The sequence below is a fragment of the Bombyx mori genome, chromosome 15, assembly GCF_030269925.1.
Source record: "Bombyx mori chromosome 15, ASM3026992v2".
NCBI lineage: Eukaryota > Metazoa > Arthropoda > Insecta > Lepidoptera > Bombycidae > Bombyx > Bombyx mori.
This window is the reverse complement of record NC_085121.1, coordinates 5,853,781-5,874,069: the sequence shown is the minus strand read 5'-3', so window position 1 is coordinate 5,874,069 and position 20,289 is coordinate 5,853,781. Positions and strand designations below refer to the sequence as shown.

The following is a 20,289-nucleotide window of genomic DNA, read 5'->3' as shown; positions in this document are numbered from 1 at the left end:
AGACCCTGACTCTAAATACACCTTATGACTTATGAAGTCAATTATGATACTGACAAATAAAATAAAAAATAGTTGATTCGATATAATTTAAACACCATTTTCGCTCATCTAAGCTTTCAGTTAAATAAAATGTATTGGATCATGTTCAATATATATTTTGGAAATTGCAGTATATAATAATACTGGCGGCACGCTCCAGCTTCGCTTGGATCTTTAATAAAAAAATCAAGTTTAAAAATCATAATACGCGCACATCAATCCTTTTATTTGTGTCAGATTACTAAAAAAAGAAAATTATAAAGATAGTTTTGACTATTATTATTTTAATGAACTTCTATTTTCACTTAAATGATATTTTTTTTATCTCTTTTGTTAATATTTTTATATTATTATTTTTCTAATTTTCGTTAAAAGATCATCATACGCATAAAACAAAAGCCATTGAGTTTATTGAGTCAGAGCTTCCCTGTAAACGATCTTTGACGTTGTATTATTTTTATGTTTATGCGATGTAAATAATATTTTAGTTAAATTTTTTACACCTTGGGTTACATTATTGTAGTTTTAGAAAGGATCCCTAATTTAAAAAAAAAAAATTATAGCTTAAGTCACTCAGGAATAGTGTAGCTTCCAAACAGTGAAATAATTTTTCAAATAGGTTCAGTAGTTTTGGAGCCAATACAAAGAAGCAAAAATATCTTTCCTCTTTATAATATTAGTATAGAAGTATAGATATTACAATAGAAACTTTAAATTGGTTAGTAATTGTATGTATTCCTCATTTGTAACAAAAACTTCTGTTACAAACATGTTACAAATCAAAAAGGACACGATTTTTGCTTCTAAGCGACTGTCATAAGTGTCATATAAACGACTGTCAAAAGTGTCAAATCAACGTGTGCTTAGGGCTAACCTAAAATTTCAAAGCTATACAAAGTACATATTTACAAAAGAATCGTTTTAATGTAAATTTATAATGGATGATTTACAGTTAAACATATCTGTTTCACAAGGGGTAAGTTGTGTTTGTAACAGATATGCTACTGCCGAAATTTGGTGACTAATTGTTTTTTTTTCACAGAGTAAGAAGAAAGCAACATTGAAAAATAATGTATCAGAATATAAGTTTAAGTCTAAACCTACGTTTACTGGCAAAATTATAGCTAGAAAAAGGCCCGTAAACCTCGGGCAGAAGAATATAGATACTAAATCAGTTGATGATGGACCAAAGAAAAAGATTCTTAAAGCTTCACAAACACAAACAGGTGATTTAGCAACAAATTTAAGAGATCTTAGTGAAAACAAAGGAAAATTCCAAGGGAAGAACTATCAAGATCTCAGTGATGATATTCAAATGAAACAAAAGCCAAGAACAGGTGGATGGATATCTTCTCTTTTTAAAAATAATCCTGATGTTCCACGTATTGGGCAGCGTGCAGTCAAACCAATTGTTGAAAAAGTCTTTACTAGTAAAACATTTTCCGAGTTAGATATACATCCTCATAGTATTGCAAATTTACAACAGAATTTAGGTCTCAAAGAACTTATGACTGTACAACAAAATGCTATACCAGTTATTTTATGTGGACGAGATGTACTTATTAGGTAAGTTGAATTAATGTGGTTAATTTAGTTAAAATAAGTAAATAATAAATTCAATTCAGCAATATGAGTGTGTTAGGGCAATAAATATACCCATTAAAATATCACTAACATGGATATTTTGTGATTTTCTCTGAGTGTTAAATATCTTTCTCCAGGCTGAAATGAAGTAAATAGTAGACTTCTGAGACATATTTTATTAACTTCATAGCACAGAATGCTCTCTCCCAAGATTGAGTAATGTTTGCTGCTTAATCTGTCACACTATATCTGGAGTGGAGCCACTTCCTCCTTTTCAGCTTGCACATATGCCAATATATTTTATGGTGTTCTGTGAGGATACTCATTAGCACTCGGTATTTTGCGCCCTAAAGTCATAGAAACCCGGAAGCACTATTAATAAAATCTATTTAGTGGGGGTTTTGCATGAACTTTGTTGTTGAACATTGTCTTTGCTAGCATATGATACATCCACAATGTCCACAAGCTCAATTTATATACTTGTAAACTTCTGGACAGTTCAGAAAATATTTCAGAGCCAATCAAAGGTATCTTAGTACTCATACTCTGGTAATTTGAACAGGACATGCAAATATGCAGCAAATTTCTTTATCTTCCAACCTATTGTGTCTCTGTATTTCTAGACTAAGAGACTTGTACTAATATAAAACTGAAAAAATCATTTTTGTATTAAATTAAATATATGCATGTTGCTAACTTATTTATGTTTAAAAAAATCAGCCTCTTCTAACATACATTTATTTTTTGGTATACACAGCATTCATACCTGATTTTAAATTTATAATAACATAATTTATTCATTGCTTTTATATGATTTGGAAAAATTTTGTATTTATTTTACTATAAAGTAAATCATATGAATTAGTAATTAATTATATTTCAAAAATTATTTGTTTGTTTATTATCTACTAATTAGTGATAAATAAAGATCATGAAGTTTTTTTTTTTTCATAAAACCTTGCTACTAGGTCTCAGACAGGCTCAGGAAAAACCTTAGCATATGCTTTGCCAATAATAGAAGGACTTCAGGCGATAAGACCTAAAATAAATAGACATGACGGAATTCGGGCCATCATTGTTGTTCCGACACGTGAATTGGCAGTACAAACTTATGAATTGCTTGTTAAGCTTGTTAAGGTAAATACAATGGCAATAACGATGATTATTTATTCATAGAATTTTTTGTTAATCATGAAGAAAAGCTTGAGTTTTTAAAGTTTTATAATTTTTTCCAGAGAGTTATTTATATATTTTATAAATATATATAATTTACAAAATTATCATCTGGCAAAGGCTAGTTAATAGAACTAGAATGAGTTTTTTTTCAAACAAGAATGAAAGAAAGGGTCTTCTATAAGTAGCATTTTGTGTCAAATTACATAAAGCGACCTTCCATTCAAATGTTACATAATGCTGGGGTACACCATCCTTTTTAAAATTAAATTCTAATTGAATCAACGAAATCAGAGTTGTTTTTAAGTAGTACCAACAGGTTTTCATGATTTTATGATTCTTATACCAGACTAGAAAATTAACTGTCACCAGACTGTGCCAAGATGATACACATTTTGAATGACATTCAAAAGCCAGATTTAAATGTTTAAATGGTTGTTTTTTCCCTAGCTTGTGACTGCACAATATTTTGTTTTTATCCCTTAAAGTTCTTTGATTCAGCTTTTCAAGTGATTAACTTTACACATTTGTAAGTTTTGATAGAGGTTATATTTAATCAAGAGTAAATTTTATTTATCTTTAATTCATGATAGTTGATAGCTATCATTTTGAATGTTTAGGTATCAGTTGTAATATTATTTAATGAAATGCAATTTAATGTATAAAGTACTTTTTAGCCTTTTACCTGGATCGTACCTGGTCTTTTAAGTGGTGGTCAAAAACGGAAAGCAGAAAAAGCTAGGCTAAGAAAAGGATTAAGCATCCTTGTGGGAACACCGGGAAGGATAAATGACCACTTGAGGCATACAAAGTCTCTGAATTTTGATAAAACAGGGTATGTGTAAAATTTTGTGTCTGATAATTAGAATAATTCTAATAGAATTCAATTTAATTTTGAGTTACAGAAATTTGTAAATTAATAGGATTATTTTATTTTATGTTCACCTTTTTTTTTTTTTTTGAGTGGTTACTGCAGCTCATAGACATCACAACGTAAATGCCACCATCGATATTGTGCTATGAGGTTGAAGTTTCAATTCAATATTCTGTAATGGTTAACCCCTGCCTTAAAACCCATTTCTGCTTAGTGGCATAAATAGCTTTACAAGCATTAAAAATGTAGAGTTTAAAAATTCCTGTAAAACCCACAATACTGATACAATTTAATAATTAATTACAGATAAGAGACAAAGAAAACTATTTAATAATAACATAACCAAAACAATGATCGGTTTGAATATATGAACACTCATGCTGACAATCGAAACTCTTTTCTGTGGTATTTGTATATTTGTATTTATTGTTTCTTGTAGTTGTTTAATTTTAGATGAAGCTGATAGGCTCTTGGATATGGGATATGAAAAAGACGTAGCTGCGATCGTCAAAGCTATTGAGGATCACAAAAAAGCTGCCACATACGATCCTATTGCTATGATTAAACAAAATGCAAAGAAGACGATCATAGATGATGATGAGTCTAAGCAAGTAGAACAGATTGATAATAAAGATGACTCGGTTGTTGCTAAACATCATTTGACTGAAGTGTTTCTTGGTAAAGACAGACAAACGATCTTATTATCTGCTACACTCACTAAGGTAAAAACCGAATTAACAGTTGATTGATTAGGGCTTCTTAAAATTGTTTCATCTTTTTATAATTACGTACATATTTTAGGCTGTAGAGAATTTAGCAGGAATCACAATGGTTGATCCTGTTTTCATTGATACATCCGAGGGAAAAGCAGTAGTTGCTGATTCTTTGAAACTACATACTAGCAATGTCATTAATAAAGAAGATGTATCAAAGGAAAAGAATGCAGCAATAGAGATCGAAACTGGAAATGAAATTAATATTAAGAAATCAAAAGAAAAAATATCCGTAAAGTCCGAAGAAGGCAATAAAACTGCTCTAGAAGCCAGAAGAGGTATGTTAAATCAACCTTATAAAACATTTTCGGTGACTTATTTCAATTTTTTTGTATCTTCAGCATAATTGTTACGTAGATGGATTGAAATTTTAATGACAACATTATATTTTTAGGTCTGAAATCCTTTGGCGGTATAAATAATTCTGAATTATTAAGTTCTAATACTAGTAAACTTGATAATGTAAATGAGAATAATATAACAAAAGATGTTAAAGACGAAACAAATAGTGATAGTGACTCTGACTATGAATATTTCAAAGTGCAAAAAGAACTTGAATCGAAAAAAGTAAGCGTGGAAACTATAAACGACGTAATAAAACCATCGGAAGTTGGCAACACTTTTGTTGAAGCTATAAAGACTGCAATAGTTGAAGATGAACTAGTGCTGCCCGCAACAGTGAATCAGACATTTTTAATTGTCCCAATGAAACTACGATTAGTCACCCTTTGTTCGTTGATCGTCGAACATTGTGTACTGAATAAGAAAGGCGGTAAAATGATTGTTTTTATGGCAACACTAGAGATGGTCGATTATCACTCCGAATTAATTGAGAATGTTTTAACTGGGAACAATGTAAAGGTAAAGAAATCTGGAAATGAAAAGAACAAAGCTAAGAAAAGAAAGGCCAACGATAATGAAAATCAGGTAAATGAATGTAAATATAAAGAAAGTTGTCACTTCGAACCTTTGGAATATATATGGTTTTATAAATACAGAGCTGTTAAAATACAGAGCTGTTTTGAAAAGTAAATAAAAATTCGGAAATAGTAAAATGATTTTTGCTTAAAATTAATATTACTAAAAAATATGTTTAAATTTTAACCACATATAAATTATAGGATAAATCGGAATCGTCGGATTCGGAATTTGAAATTGATTATCAAGAGGCAAACGAAGGCGGCCTAGTGCCAGTCGACTTGGAGATGTTTAGTCTCCACGGCTCGATGCCGCACGAAAGGAGAATGGAAGTGTTCAAACAGTTTCGGACGGCCAGAAGCGGTGTTTTAATCTGTACGGTGAGTGTTTGTGTTTGTTTATGTAACTAAATTTTATTACGGGACAATCATAAGTTTAGTAATTCGTTTTATAGCATTATGTTGGTACGTGTCTGGTTAACTAAATGAAAGGATTTTTATTGGATTTTATTTGTTGACCACTATTCGTTACTCGATTTTTTAACTTAGTTGTCTTAGTCAATGTTCAATAATCCTTTCAGGAAAACGTTGTGACCTAACAGAGAAATTAATTGACTTTTTCGAAGAAGAGCCCAAGAAACAGTTTTTTTTTTGTTCTATTGCTTAGATGGGTGGACGAGCTCACAGCCCACCTGATGTTAAGTGGTTACTGGAGCCCATAGACATCTACGACGTAAATGCGCCACCCACCTTGAGATATAATTTCTAAGGTCTCAGTACCTATAGTTACAACGACTGCCCCACCCTTCAAGCCGAAACGCATTACTGCTTCACGGCAGAAGTAGGCAGGGTGGTGGTGCCTACCCGCGCGGACTCACAAGAGGTCCTTCTACCAGTAAAAGATCCTACCACCAGTAAAGGTCCTACCACCATTACCAGTGTTCAACGACTTTGTAAAATTTTCATTTAGTTGATGCCGAATTTATTTCTTCGTGTTTTTTTTTTTTGAAATCATGACCATGAAATTGAAATTTTCCTACTAAATTGTGAGAGAAATAGTATAATCAAGACCATATAAATGTGATACTTTTTGGCGGGAACGCGAGGAGTGAAGTTGTATGATTTGTTTTATTTTGTCTATTTAGTGTTTCTTCAGGTTTAAATGTGTATTAAAGGTGGTTTATTAACTGTTTAATATCTGTGCACAAATGTGGGAAAATGAAACGAAGTCGCTGGACGTAACTTCTTGGAATCCTCCAAAAAGTCCACTGAAAAAATCTCAGTAAATAACCACCATTTTACTGAGATTATATTTCATCCCATATCATCTCATCTCATTTCATACCAGTTGATTAATGTTAAATTAATTATCTCCATTTCATTTCATCTCATTTCACTCCATATTTTCATTTTTCATAAAAATAAGATTAAAAATTAAAAAATAAGACTTGACCTAAAGGTCTTAGTTACCAGGTCATAAAATCCCTTAAAAAAACACATATAAATGTGAAGCTAAACTGAAATCATTTTTCGAAAGACATTAGATATCAACTGAGTTGCTTTAAATATATTTTTGTAAGACGCCGGTACAAACACGAATATTACAAAATCTTAACTTGAAAAATAATATTCTAGTAGGCAATTGGAATTCGTTCACGAGTACGGGGGCACATTGTTGTCGACGCGTATTAGACGGCCATTCATCTGCGTCTGTCGGCGCGGCTCCCACAAACGCCACAATACGTCTCGATTAAATACTATTATCTGTATTTATTACATCTATCAAGCCGCCACCTAGCTTTCGGAAGGAGATAAATCATCACCTACAGCGCGGATTGTTACTCAACGCCAGAAGCGAATTATAATTTTGTATTGCCCCTTTGCACGTGGTTTAATTTGATTCGTTTTTTTTTTTAAAAGCGGGATGAGTATTTCGATACGACATTTTAATTCGTTTTGAATGCGGTGAAAATAGCTACTAACAAATTTAAAAAAAAAAACATCATTGTGATGAAATGAGTTACATATTAATAGTTACGTGAAGCAAAAACTTTGTACTCCTTTTTACGAAAATTGCGCGGAGAATATAGAGAAGGCGTGCAAAACGCTAATTTTTTTAAAAAATCATGCCTTAATAATACATTAAATCAATAAGAAAACATTACACACAACCATGTATTTGACACACACACACACATACATATACTCTTTGTTTATTGTCAAACTTTTGTTATTGCTTAAAGTCTGTGGTCAAATTGAGAATAGCTTACTATTGTTTATCTTTATTATTATTTGTCTATAGTGTGGTCTTAGCGAAATCTGTGAATGAGGAAGTCTATTAATTTTTGACAATAGAATTTTAATAATGTTCAAACTTATAATTACAATTAATTATAGTTGAATCACGACTACTGCGGGACCACTAGTTAATAGTTAAATAAAAGAATTTAAGAATAAACGATTGAATTTCCGTAAGAATTTATCGACGGCTTTTGTTTTTGGCGTTGTTAAAATTAATTTACGTATAAAACATAAACAAGCATCCGTGTGATGTTTCATTGTATTCAGGATGTGGCGGCCCGTGGCTTGGACGTGCCTCGAGTGGACCTCGTCTTGCAGTACTGCGCACCCGCATCCGCAACTGATTATGTTCACAGGTTAGTCATTACTTTGTATGATGATATCATCGCAGTTAGAGATATCGAACAATTAAATTTTGTAGTACGATCTTAACGTATTAATTAAATAATTGATTTAAGAGTTTGGTCTTGAGCAGTGATTTTAAGCAACCGCCGCGACATTTAGTTATCACTAAATGATGACCAAGCTTTGCTCCGTTTTTTTTTTTTATAACGCCGACTTGTTGTGTCTATAAAGCGGTTAGTTGCCCTCAATTAAGAAAAATAGTATTATTATTCGCCAATAGATGTCGGGAAGAGTTAATAATAAAACAACATTTGAATAAAACAACATTTTCTGAAAATAAATCGTATCTAGATCGATTTATCGCTCCCGAAATCCCCTGTATACTAAATTTTATGAAAATCGTTGGAGCCGTTTCCGAGATTCAGATTATGAACATGCGGCATAGTAGTAGTAGAAGTAATTCGATACCAGCAGGGCCCTAAAACTGCAATACTTTAAAACAAATATATATTGTATTAATATACAAGAATTGCTCGTTTAATGGTATAAGTTTATAAACAATTTTAAACAGTGTATCATTGGTAAGTAAACAAGTTTTAAAATTCGGAAATCGTAAAAATGTGCTGCGACATAAAAAGTTTGAGAATCACTGGTCTAGAGGTTGAGACAAAACAGTTTTTTTTGCAAAATAAGACTTTAAGCTTCTGATAACTAATTTGACTATAAAATATGTTCTTCAATGCCCGTATCTAGTTTACCTCAATAAAATTAAGTTACCTCATCATGTATCCCCACCGAACGTGGTCTCGCCTTGTCGCGGCGGTGGGGCTTAAGCGTGCACCCCGATACCGTGGAGCAGCGTTGTCTGCACAGGGGTGCCGTGAACAAAGAAGACTGCACACCGTGTTCCCGTTTCCCACCTTTGCTGGACAAAGTGTGTGTGAAGCGGGAGAGGGCTCCCTTCTGGAGCCCTCTTGGATGCTAGGCCATGTCCCCGGCAGCTCTTTGGCTGCTAAAGGGGAAGGCCCTCCAGAGGAGGGTACCGGTACGCCGGCGTGGCCACACCGTGGTCAGACGTGTGGGTCTGTCAGTAATGGTAGACCCCACGTGGATGAGAAGTGAACCGGAGGGCACTCCCTTCCGGTCGCTGGTTGCCATGTCCCCGGCTGCCTCTTGGCGGCTACAGGGGAAGGCCCCCCAAAGGGGGGTACCGGTTTACCGGCGTGGCTTCGAAGAAGCACACCGCAATCCCTACCGAGTAGGGGACGGGGGCTGCTGCCTAGCAGGAGCCGTGAGGATGCGAACCTCTATAAAAAATGCCCCAATCCCAAGTTTTTGACACCTGACGATGGGATGAATGGCTGGAGGGAGTCTAGTCCCAAGGGTTGTCCCATACCGTAATCCCCACTTGGTGGGGGGCGGGGGCCGCTGCCTAGTAGGGGCCGCGAGGATGCAAACCTCTATAAAAAATGCCCTAATCCTAAGCCTGTGACGTGCCCGGTGATGGGATGAGTGGCTGGAGGGTGTCCAGTCGTGAGGGCCGTCCCAGGGGACCGACCCCTGGTTAAATAATAAAGGAATAAATAAATGATGGCAGACTTAACGAAAAAATTACCCCAGGAGGGTACCACTCTAGGTGGAGAATCCCTCCGTGCTTCCACCTCGGTGGGAGCATGCTGCCCCACGTATTCTGGGGGGGGCAAAGCATGCCACGATGAAGGGGGCTGTGCGACGGGCAGCGGAAAACCCGTCGAACCGAGGTGTGCCAGCGCTGGCTCGACGCGCTCTGCGCTCGTCAGCGACTGTGAGGCGGCTGGCCCGAAAGGGAAAGTTAGGCGGAAGAGAAAGTCGAGGGGAGTTTCTTCCCGCGAAGGGGAGGGGCAAACGTCGTCCTCTGACACGGATGCCCCACCGGAGAAAGTGGTGGTAGTCTCCGATTCGGCCTCTGCCGCGGAGGAGATGCCGCCCCCTAAAGGGAGACCCGCTCGGGGGAAGGGCGCACCGTCACCGGCGCCGTCATCGGCGTCGATGTCTGTCGCCTCGCTGGACGGGCGGACGACAGAAGAGGAGGAGGGCGGTCTTCGGGACCCCGCCTTGGTCATAGGCAGGGCCATGAAGACCGTCAAGTCGTATGCGGCGACCAGTGCCAAAACCAAAGCTGCTGGCCGCAGGCTGCGGGAAGTCGTCTCGCGAGTCTCGAAGGTTCTGCCTTCGGTTGCTTCCGCCAATGACCAGGTGGTGCAGCTGATGGCGGAGAATTTGAGGCTCCGAGCACAGCTACAGGCGCAGCAGCGGCCCGATGGCAAGGTTGCTGCTACCAAGCGGGTAGCCGCGACGAGGTCGTCGCCCGCGTTGCCACGTGCCGCTGGGTCGCGGACTCCTCCGGCATCTGTGCCGGCGGTGTCGCCGCTGGTCTCCGGGGTCCCTCGGGGTCCCTGTCCCTCAGCGGCGGCTGGCGACCCGTGGCCCGTGCTGCCACCATCGCGCGCGGTACAGCGGCGTTCGCGTCTCCCGTCGCCGCGGTCTAGGGAGGCGACGGCCGTCGAGCGGCAGCAGGGATCCGCGGGGCCACGGATCGTGGGCCTGCCGGAACCGAATTGCTACAGCCTGGACGAGATTATCGATCGCACCGTCCAGGCTGTAATGGAAAGGCTGGGTGGCGGGCTGGCGGCTCTCGAAGCGAAACGTATTGTCGCTAGTGACGCTGAACGGCCTGCGTCTACACATGCCGCGGTGTCGGGTGCTGCAGTGACCCGCTCCACCCCCGTACAGGCTCCAGCTACTAGGGCGGGCCCGGGGCGAGACAGAGCCAAGCGGGGGGGCGGCGCTAACGCGAAGTGCACATCGCAAGCGCCTCAACCCCGTCCGCTGCCCCCGCCCCCGTCTAACATGGACGAGGGGTGGAATGTGGTGGCCCGGCGGGGTGCCAAGAGGGCCGTACCGACAGCTCCCCAAGTGGGTGGAGCACCGGCCACTGCGGCGTCTCAGGCTGCTCCCCAACAGGGTCGAGCGCCTGTGGCCGCCAAGAAAAAGAAGACGAAGAAGAAGTCGACGCGCGCGCCGCGGTCGGCGGCAGTGGTCTTAACGCTGCTGCCGGCCGCCGAGGCCAAGGGCGTGTCATACGGAGATGTAGTCTCCCGGGCGTGCGCGGCTATTGATCTGGACGAGATCGGGGCGGGGGAGGGCCTCCGCTGTAGGCTGACGGCCAATGGGGCCAAGCTACTAGAGTGTCCCGGTGCCGATAGTTCCGGCATCGCGGAGCGTCTGGCGGCGAAGCTCCGTACGGTTCTGCCTGAGGAGGAGGTTCGAGTGCACAGGCCGGTCAAAATGGCTGAATTGAGAGTGACCGGCCTGGACGACTGCACCACTAAGGATGAGGTGGCGGCGGCTATTGCCGCCCGGGGCAACTGCGCCCTGGAGAATATAACCGTAGGCGAGCTGCGCCTCGGTTATACCGGGGCTGGCTCTGTTTGGGTGCGTTGCCCGGTAGAGGCGGCCACCTCCTTGGCTGCTCCTCCGCCCGGGAGACCGTCGGGGGAACCGGGCAGGTTGCGCGTGGGCTGGATAGCGGCCCGCGTGCGCCTTCTCGAACCACGCGCCTGGCGGTGCCTCAGATGCTTCAGCACTGGGCACTGCCTTGCTAAATGCGCGAGTGCCGTTGACCGCAGCGGATTGTGCTTTCGCTGTGGTCAGCCGGGACACAAGGCGGCCGTGTGCTCGGCTGCGCCGCACTGCTTATTATGTGCGGCGGCCGGGCGCAAGGCTGACCACCGGGCCGGGGGCAAGGCCTGCCCTCCGGCCAGCAAGAATGCTGAACGAAATCGGCGCCGCCAAGCTAAGCGGCGTCAAAAGAAGCGGTTGGCCGGGGGAGCACCGGCCGGCACTTTGTCCCCCGCTGAGGCGTTCGCGCCCGATAGCGGGGGCAATGGAGTAGGGGAGGGAGCGATGGATGTGGTTCAGTCTTAATGGATCACACCTATCGCTTCCTGCAGGGAAACTTGAACCACTCCGCTGGGGCTCAGGACATGTTGCTCCAGACCATGGCGGAGTGGTCAATTGACGTGGCTGTGGTCGCCGAGCCATACTTCGTTCCCCCAGCGGATGACTGTTGGTTTGGGGACGTTGATGGCTTGGCGGCCATACATATCAGAAGAACCGCGATGGTCCCCCCCCTGGCGATGGTGACCAGGGGCCCCGGGATCGTCGCGGTACAGTTAGAAAATATCGTCGTGATCGGGGTGTACTTTTCTCCGAATCGGCCTACCGTCGAGTTCGAGCGGTTCCTGGACGGGCTAGAGGTGATCGCTCGTCACCTCGCTCCCCGTTCAGTGATACTGGCGGGGGACTTCAATGCGAAGTCTGTCGCTTGGGGTTCCCCATTCACGGACGCTCGTGGTAGGCTGCTGGAGGAGTGGGCGGTCGCGGTCGGTCTCTGTATCGTTAATAGGGGCTCGATCGCGACTTGCGTGCGGTGGACGGGCGAGTCTATCGTGGACTTGACGTTCGCGAGCTCGCCCGTCGCACGGCGCATCCTCGGCTGGAGAGTGGTGGTGGGGGCGGAATCGTTGTCCGATCACCGGTATATCCGGTACGATCTTTCTGCCCCTGCGCCGACGCCGGCTGCAGGTGCCCGCGGGGTTGACCCCCCGCAGAGTGCATCCCGGTCATTCCCTAGGTGGGCACTGAAGCTCCTGAACAGGGAGCTCCTGGTGGAGGCCTCTATGGTGGCGGCGTGGGCGCCCAAGCGCCCACAACCTGTCGATGTGGAAACCGAGGCCGAATGGTTCCGGGGCGCGATGCACCGCATATGTGATGCCTCGATGCCCCGGGTCGGCTCTCGGCACTCTGGACGGCGACAGTCGCCCTGGTGGTCGCCCGAAATTGCAAGACTGCGTGCGGTCTCCATTCGGGCGAGCCGCCGGTGCACTAGACACCGCCGTCGCCGCCGCCTGCGGCGCGACGAGCCCGTCGCGTTCGCAGAGGAGGAAGCTCGGCTGCACCGCGAATATCGCGCTGCGAAGGACGCCCTGCGGCTGGCCATCAGGCGGGCCAAGGAGCAGAACATGGAGAGACTCTTGGAGGCGCTCGAAGCGGATCCGTGGGGGAGCCCATACAAATTGGTACGCGGCAAGTTGCGCCCGTGGGCCCCCTCTATGACTGAGCGTCTCCAGCCCCAGCAGCTGCGGGACATCGTTTCGGCGTTGTTCCCGCAGGAGCGGGAGGGTTTTGTCCCTCCCGCTATGGGCGGGCCGTCTGACATCGTCGACGGCCAAGCTCCTGCTGAGGTGCCCCGTATTACGGAGGCAGAGCTCCGGGTGGCCGTTGTCAAGATGACTGCGAAAGACACGGCCCCCGGCCCGGACGGAGTCCACGGCCGGGTATTGGCCTTGGCCCTCGGTGCCCTGGGGGACCGGCTCCTTGAGCTATATAATGGCTGCTTGGAGTCGGGACGGTTTCCGTCGCTCTGGCGGACGGGTAGACTTGTGTTGTTGAGGAAGGAGGGGCGCCCGGTGGATACAGCCGCCGGATATCGTCCTATCGTGCTGCTGGACGAGGCGGGAAAATTGCTGGAACGTATTCTGGCTGCCCGCATCGTTCGGCACCTGGTCGGGGTGGGGCCTGACCTGTCGGCGGAGCAGTACGGCTTCCGGGAGGGCCGTTCGACTGTGGATGCAATTCTTCGCGTGCGGTCCCTCTCGGACGAGGCCGTCTCTCGGGGTGGGGTGGCGCTGGCGGTGTCTCTTGACATCGCCAACGCATTTAACACTCTGCCCTGGACCGTGATAGGGGGGGCACTGGAGAGGCATGGAGTGCCCCTCTACCTCCGCCGGCTGGTTGGGTCCTATTTGGGGGCCAGGTCGGTCGTATGTACCGGGTACGGTGGGACCCTTCATCGCTTTCCGGTCGTGCGTGGTGTTCCGCAGGGGTCGGTTCTCGGCCCCCTCTTGTGGAATATCGGGTACGACTGGGTGCTGAGGGGCGCCCTCCTCCCGGGCCTCCGCGTTATTTGTTACGCGGACGACACGTTGGTCGTGGCCCGGGGGGATGATTTTAGGGAGTCTGCCCGTCTCGCCACAGCGGGAGTGGCCCTCGTCGTCGGAAGGATAAGGAGGCTGGGTCTCGACGTGGCGCTCAATAAATCCGAGGCTCTGTGGTTTCACGGGCCGCGGAGGGCGCCACCCGTTGACACCCACATCGTGGTTGGAGGCGTCCGGATAGGGGTCGGGGTGCAGTTGAAGTACCTCGGCCTCGTGTTGGACAGCCGGTGGGCCTTTCGTGCTCACTTTGCGGAGCTGGTCCCCCGATTGATGGGGACGGCCGGTTCTTTGAGCCGGCTGCTCCCGAATATTGGGGGACCGGATCAGGTTGTGCGCCGTCTCTACGCGGGGGTGGTGCGATCGATGGCCCTGTACGGTGCACCTGTGTGGGCTGAGCCGCGCAACCGGGCCACTATGGCTCGGTTCCTGCGCCGGCCGCAGCGCACCGTTGCCATCAGGGTCATCCGCGGATATCGCACCGTCTCCTTCGAGGCGGCGTGTGTTTTGGCGGGGACGCCGCCATGGGAGCTGGAGGCGGAGTCGCTCGCTGCCGACTATCGGTGGCGCAGCGAGCTTCGTGCTCGGGGCGTGGCGCGTGTCCCCGAGAGTGAGCTGCGGGCGCGGAAGGCCCATTCTCGGCGGTCCGTGCTCGAGTCGTGGTCGAGGCGATTGGCCAACCCCACGTGGGGGCTACGGACCGTCGAGGCGGTTTACCCGGTCTTTGATGACTGGGTGAATCGTGGCGAGGGACGTCTCACCTTTCGTCTGGTGCAGGTGCTGACCGGGCACGGATGCTTCGGGAAGTACCTGCGCCGGATAGGGGCTGAGCCGACGACGAGGTGTCACCATTGTGGACACGACCTGGACACGGCGGAGCATACGCTCGCTGTCTGCCCCGCTTGGGAGGTGCAGCGCCGTGTCCTGGTCGCAAAGATAGGACCTGACTTGTCGCTGCCTGGCGTCGTGGCGTCGATGCTTGGCAGCGATGAGTCATGGAAGGCTATGCTCGACTTCTGCGAGTGCACCATCTCGCAGAAGGAGGCGGCGGGGCGAGTGAGGGAAAGCTCTCCTCACTACGCAGAAACCCGCCGCCGCCGAGCAGGGGGTCGGGACCGGGGTCGTATCCGTGACCTGGCCCCCTAAGAGCTAGGGGTCCCACCCGTTTTGTGCGGGGAGGGACCCAGACGAGGGGTGGCGTGCTCTGCACGCTCACCCGCAATAGGAAGCCGGGTGATGGTAGACCGCGTTCCCCCGACCGCTCTGGGGGAAGGTGTAACGCGGCGCCATCAAAGCGGGCTCTCGGCCCGCTGAACGAGGGAACCGGTGGTCGTTTCGCTGGCGGCCACCGGTCCGGCGTCCGTGGGACGGTGGGATGGATGTAATGTGCTCTGCGTCCGAGGTAGGGCGCCGGTTGTGAGCGGCAGGAGTTTTTAGTGAGGTTCAACTCCCACATACCCCACCTGCCGCGCGGGTGGGGATCCGGCGATTTTCTCCTGTGGAAAAAAAAAAAAAAAAAAAAAAAAAAAAAAAAAAAACCTCATCATGTATGTGCATTCGAAAAATTCACGTAATGAAAAATTCGTACCAGCTGGCGGGATCTGAACATGCGGCATAGTAGCAGTAGAAGTAATTCGATACCAGCAGGGCCCTAAAACTGCAATACTTTAAAACAAATATTTTTTTGTATGGAAACTAGCGACATCTTGTAGCGGATGCCCCTAAGCTTCTATGTTGTTAAAGTTAAGGTATTTAATTATTGTATTACTAAACATAGAATATAAAATAAACAAATCATACAAGTCTTTATTTGTTGTTGACAAATTATTAAATTTTATCAATTTGTGGTTTCTGAAAATTTACAAAATCCTTGATTAAAAATAAAATATAAGATAGGTAATATGTTACTGCCATCTACAGGAGCAATGAGAAACTAATCGAAACGAAGCCATCTAGTGGCCGACGCCCGCAAACATTTTTGTCGTGTGCTTGAGTTGCTTATCTATAACTAATTTATGTGTATTATCTATGGATACGAGTGCACCGGCCGCCTTATCCTCTAGGCCATGACGGCTTTAGACTGTCTTGTGCATTGTTGACAGCTACCCTCAAATATGAAATAAATAAACAAAGCATTAAACTTGTATTCGTAAAGCTACACTTATTAATAACATGTTATATTAAAGTTAAAAAAAAAACTAGCCAATGCATAGTGATCGTTAAGACGATTTTAATGAGCCTAAATTCAATTAGTGGCAATTCAATAGTTCTGCTACTTGTCAGGTTCTTCGAGACACCATTTGCGATGCTATTACGTCATTATTGTGTTTATATTACACATTAGTACGTATGTACTTGCAAAGTTTTGAAGCAATTCAATTTATCGCTCTTAATTTAAAATTTTAATGCGTAGAATTTAAAAAATATATTAAAAAGTGCTTCCAATTTTTTTTGACATAACTACAAATCGTTTCTATTATTTTATATATTGAATTTTATGAATTTTTTATTTAATTTTTTTATGAAATTAACCCCAAGGGTTGGGCGTACCGGACGAGCGGCGCGTATCGGTGCTGCGGTAATGTTTCTCTTACCGAACGAAGCGGATTTTGTTCGATATTTAGAACAAAAACGTATTAGGTAAGTTCTTTCATTTATAATATTCACTAAATTGTTATACAAATAATGAATGACCATTCAAATTTTTCTAAGGGTTTTCTTTATTATAGACAATTTAAAAATTTATAGACAGAAAAAATATTATACACAAGACAGACATCATTCAATTGTTTAGTTCACATAGTTTTCATACGTCTTCACTCTGAAAATTAAATACATATTTTTTTAGGAAGATTCTCCCCACCTGATGGTGTGTGGTTACTGTTGCTCATGGACATCGGCAATGCCAGGGGCAGAATCAAGCCGTTGCGTAACATCAATTAATATAAATAAAAATACATTTTGCATCAATGAACCGGTAAACTTCAGGTTAAAACGACCGTCCAGAATTGATCTCTTAGTAGTTAGTTTAAAATATATTCTTGCGTGATGTGAAACATGATTGGAGAGATTAAAATTAATATAATGGAGTAATATGGTATTTCTTTGCTTTCCACGAGGCGTCGACATATTTAATACTACATGTACTATTTCTACGGGTGAAAGGCTAAATTAAAATTAGTTTCTTGTTTTTTGTTAATTGTCATTATATTATTTCTGACGTTTCGACTAATTTACAGTATCCGTGGTCGCTTTAACGACTAAGGCTTTATTCGTCGACATTTTAATATTCCTAGTGGTCCCGCAATAGTCGAAAATCGACAATAATTAATTTAAATTATAAGTTTGAACATTATTAAGGTTCTATTGTCAAAAACTTCTATAATCACCGATTTTGCCAAGACTAAACTATAGACAAATAATATTAAAGATAAACATTAGTAACCTAATCTCAATTTGACCACAGACTGCAATAACAAAAGCTTGACAATAAACAAAGAGTATAAATATTTAAGTGTGTGTGTCAAATACAAAGTAGTGTGTGTAATGATTTTTTTTTATTGATTTAATGTATTATACACATGCACAATTTAAAAAATATATTAAAATTTTGCATTTCTTTTCTATATTTACTATAAGTGTGGCAAATTTCAAACTCCTCCGTCCGCGCAATTTTCAAAAAATTGGGTACAAAGTTTTTGCTTCACGTATTAATATATAGATTTTTGTTTTAATTCAATGCAATGAAAGGAGGTTTTACGTGTATTGTTAGGCTGCGGCAAGACGATGAATCGAAATGTCTGGAAGCGTTACGTAGCGTTGCACCGGCGGCGCCGAGCGTGCAACGCGCCGCCATCGCGCTACAAGCCCGCCTCGAACACACCGCGCACAGCTCAAAGGAATGGCTCGCTAGGGCCAGTCGAGGTAAAATACATTGCACCTTTAGAATTGAAATGGCTTAAACCAAAATTCTTCACCATCAAGTATATTTCTGCTGCGAAACAGCACAAAGTAAGGAATTGCAGTCTGCCAACCATTTTAAAAAGATTATTTGAGACTACGACCTTGGGACGTTTACTGTCCGCGGTTGCCACTCACGAGGTAGGCTGTGAATGTTAATGCTTTAATCTTTGCATAATCTTTTTTTTCGAACTTGCGATCCCGATCCGATAGCACTTGTCCTTGAGCTGTTAGGTCTTTTTCGGAGGCGCTCGGGCTGCTGTGAGCAATTCCCATCTCTCTGGCTGAGCCTTTGCTCGCCCACCTGTCCTGGTGAAACCGGAAAGGCCCCGGGCCACCAGTAATCCTTCAATCATAGAAACAAAAAAAAAACGATCTTTCGCGTGAGGGCCAACAGTGATAGTGGCCACGGACGTGCACACCTCTCATTGTTATTAGTAATACAACTTTTGTTGAGAAGTTGAGAGCGTCTACTTACTTACTAGAGGGGCACACGTACATACTAAAACGATAATACCACTAATCTTGAAATACGAGGTTGAAGTCTCATCTGCAAATGCGATTTGAACCCACCTTTAATGTGTAAGATAATGATTAGGAGAAATTCTTGCTAGCAATAAACGGCGAGCATTATATAATAATGGTAATCACAATAAGAATGTTGCCAAAGACGGATGGCAGCATTCACATTTTGATTTCCAAGTTCTCCAAGGTAATCAACTAACACCAGAAGGGCTGTTTACAAATAGGAGCAATAAAAAAAATTTATATTCACTATATAGCGTACACATCATGGGTGCGGTTTTACTCGGGCTACCCTCGCGACGTGCGTCAGTACTTGGATCCCAAACTGTTGCACCTCGGTCACGCGGCCAAAGCCTTCGCTTTGAGAGACACCCCTGCGGCCCTCGCCAGGAGAACTAAGTCCGATCCTAAACTGAAGAAAGAGAGACCCGTCAACAGACTTACAGTCCACGACGAAGAAGAAAGGAAGAGGCCCGGGTATGATGGTTTAAAAAAAAGTTAAAACTTGAATTGAATATGCAATTTCGAAAAGGGCACATGTCGCATATTTTGTCATATACGTTTTTTCATATACATGTAGTTTTGAGGCTTACCTACACCCATTTTATAATAATTCCAGTAATTTTCAATTGCTACTTAACACTAAAATATATCTCAAAAGTTAATATTTTAAATTTTACACTCCTTTAAAAAATACATAATCATTTTTTTTTATTTCCTGAACATTTTACATTTTCAGAGATGTGCCCTTTTTTTGTACAATATTTTGAGTAGGAAATTTTGAGGTTTTTTTCTTTCGTTCCCTGTTGTAAAATTTAAGTGATTGAATTTACTCATGTAATTCTTTTTACGGCCAGTGAATACCTCTTAGTAAACCATAGAGGCATAGACACAGACAACTAATATTAAAAAAAAAGTCTCAAAAAGCTTCAAACAAAAAAAATGTATTTATTTGAAATCCTGGAAAAGTAAATGCGAAAAAGTATTTGGAATTGTGTTGCTAATTATCGTAACTATGAATGCTAAATTTATTAATATTTGATTACTTTTTTGTATGGTGTAAGGAATATAAAGTTGAACTTTGGCTTTGTTACAGCTTCCCCAAAGTGAAGATCGGTTTTAATAGCAGAGTTATGAATAAGCAAAGTTCAATGCACACGGCCAGTGAATTCGATAGCGGACTGCCCCCACTTGAAAATTCATACAAAAAGAAAAAGAAAAACTGATCGAACACATAAAAGCGTATGTATATCGACGATAGCTTGTAATTATGAGTCAGATTGTAAATAAAAATTGCCTTCGTGAAAAGCATAGTTTTATTTGAACTTCGTTATAATAGATGTACTTTTTTGTTGGATCTGTTTTGGGAGGCGAATCGAAGATGGACCTCGTCCAAAACTGTAATCGCGCTCCGGCTAGAGTTAATGGAGGCGCGGCCGATGGCTCCCGTATTCTGATTCACGAGTGACTCGAATGAAAAATGATTTTAAACCATTAACGTGCCCCGTCCGGCCTTTTGATATTTAAATTCTTTTTTACAAGCGGCCGTCATTACGGCGGAATGATTTGCGAATTCTGCCCCCGCTCGCGGTTTTTGTCAGGCTCGTTCAAGTTCTTTTTTTGTCGTATTCATTTACCGTGTTTTTATTGTAGCATAATGACAAATTAACAGACTATTGTGAGGCGGTTTCATGGCGATACTCGTCCTTTATAAATGGATGAAAAATGTTTCTGTTGACCACGGCTTAATCGTTAGCGAGAGG

General features: G+C 43.5%; 2 protein-coding genes across 2 annotated transcripts in view; one reads left to right on the top strand and one right to left on the bottom strand.

Annotated features, from left to right (window-relative positions):
* Positions 1-20,289, bottom strand: part of LOC119629658 (uncharacterized) — a 378,532-nt gene that overhangs the window by 221,995 nt on the left and 136,248 nt on the right. The gene's annotated exons all lie outside the window — the stretch shown is intronic.
* On the top strand, positions 664-19,834 carry LOC101737069 (probable ATP-dependent RNA helicase CG8611). Its single transcript, XM_038016009.2, has 13 exons — positions 664-1,015; positions 1,082-1,605; positions 2,592-2,760; positions 3,474-3,631; positions 4,110-4,392; positions 4,472-4,721; positions 4,838-5,370; positions 5,565-5,741; positions 7,929-8,017; positions 16,580-16,681; positions 17,814-17,965; positions 18,784-19,003; positions 19,623-19,834. Exons 1-13 carry the CDS (start codon positions 977-979, stop codon positions 19,750-19,752), a joined length of 2,826 nt encoding a protein of 941 aa, XP_037871937.1. The 5' UTR covers positions 664-976; the 3' UTR covers positions 19,753-19,834.

What these genes read in the sequence shown, in the direction of transcription:
- LOC101737069 (XM_038016009.2), top strand. Translation starts at nt 977, where the DNA reads ATGGATGATTTACAGTTAAACATATCTGTTTCACAAGGG. An exon ending in TATCTGCTACACTCACTAAG is followed by an intron (nt 4,393 to 4,471) that starts GTAAAAACCGAA and finishes TACATATTTTAG; the next exon opens with GCTGTAGAGAATTTAGCAGG. An exon ending in GAAGAAAGGAAGAGGCCCGG is followed by an intron (nt 19,004 to 19,622) that starts GTATGATGGTTT and finishes GCTTTGTTACAG; the next exon opens with CTTCCCCAAAGTGAAGATCG.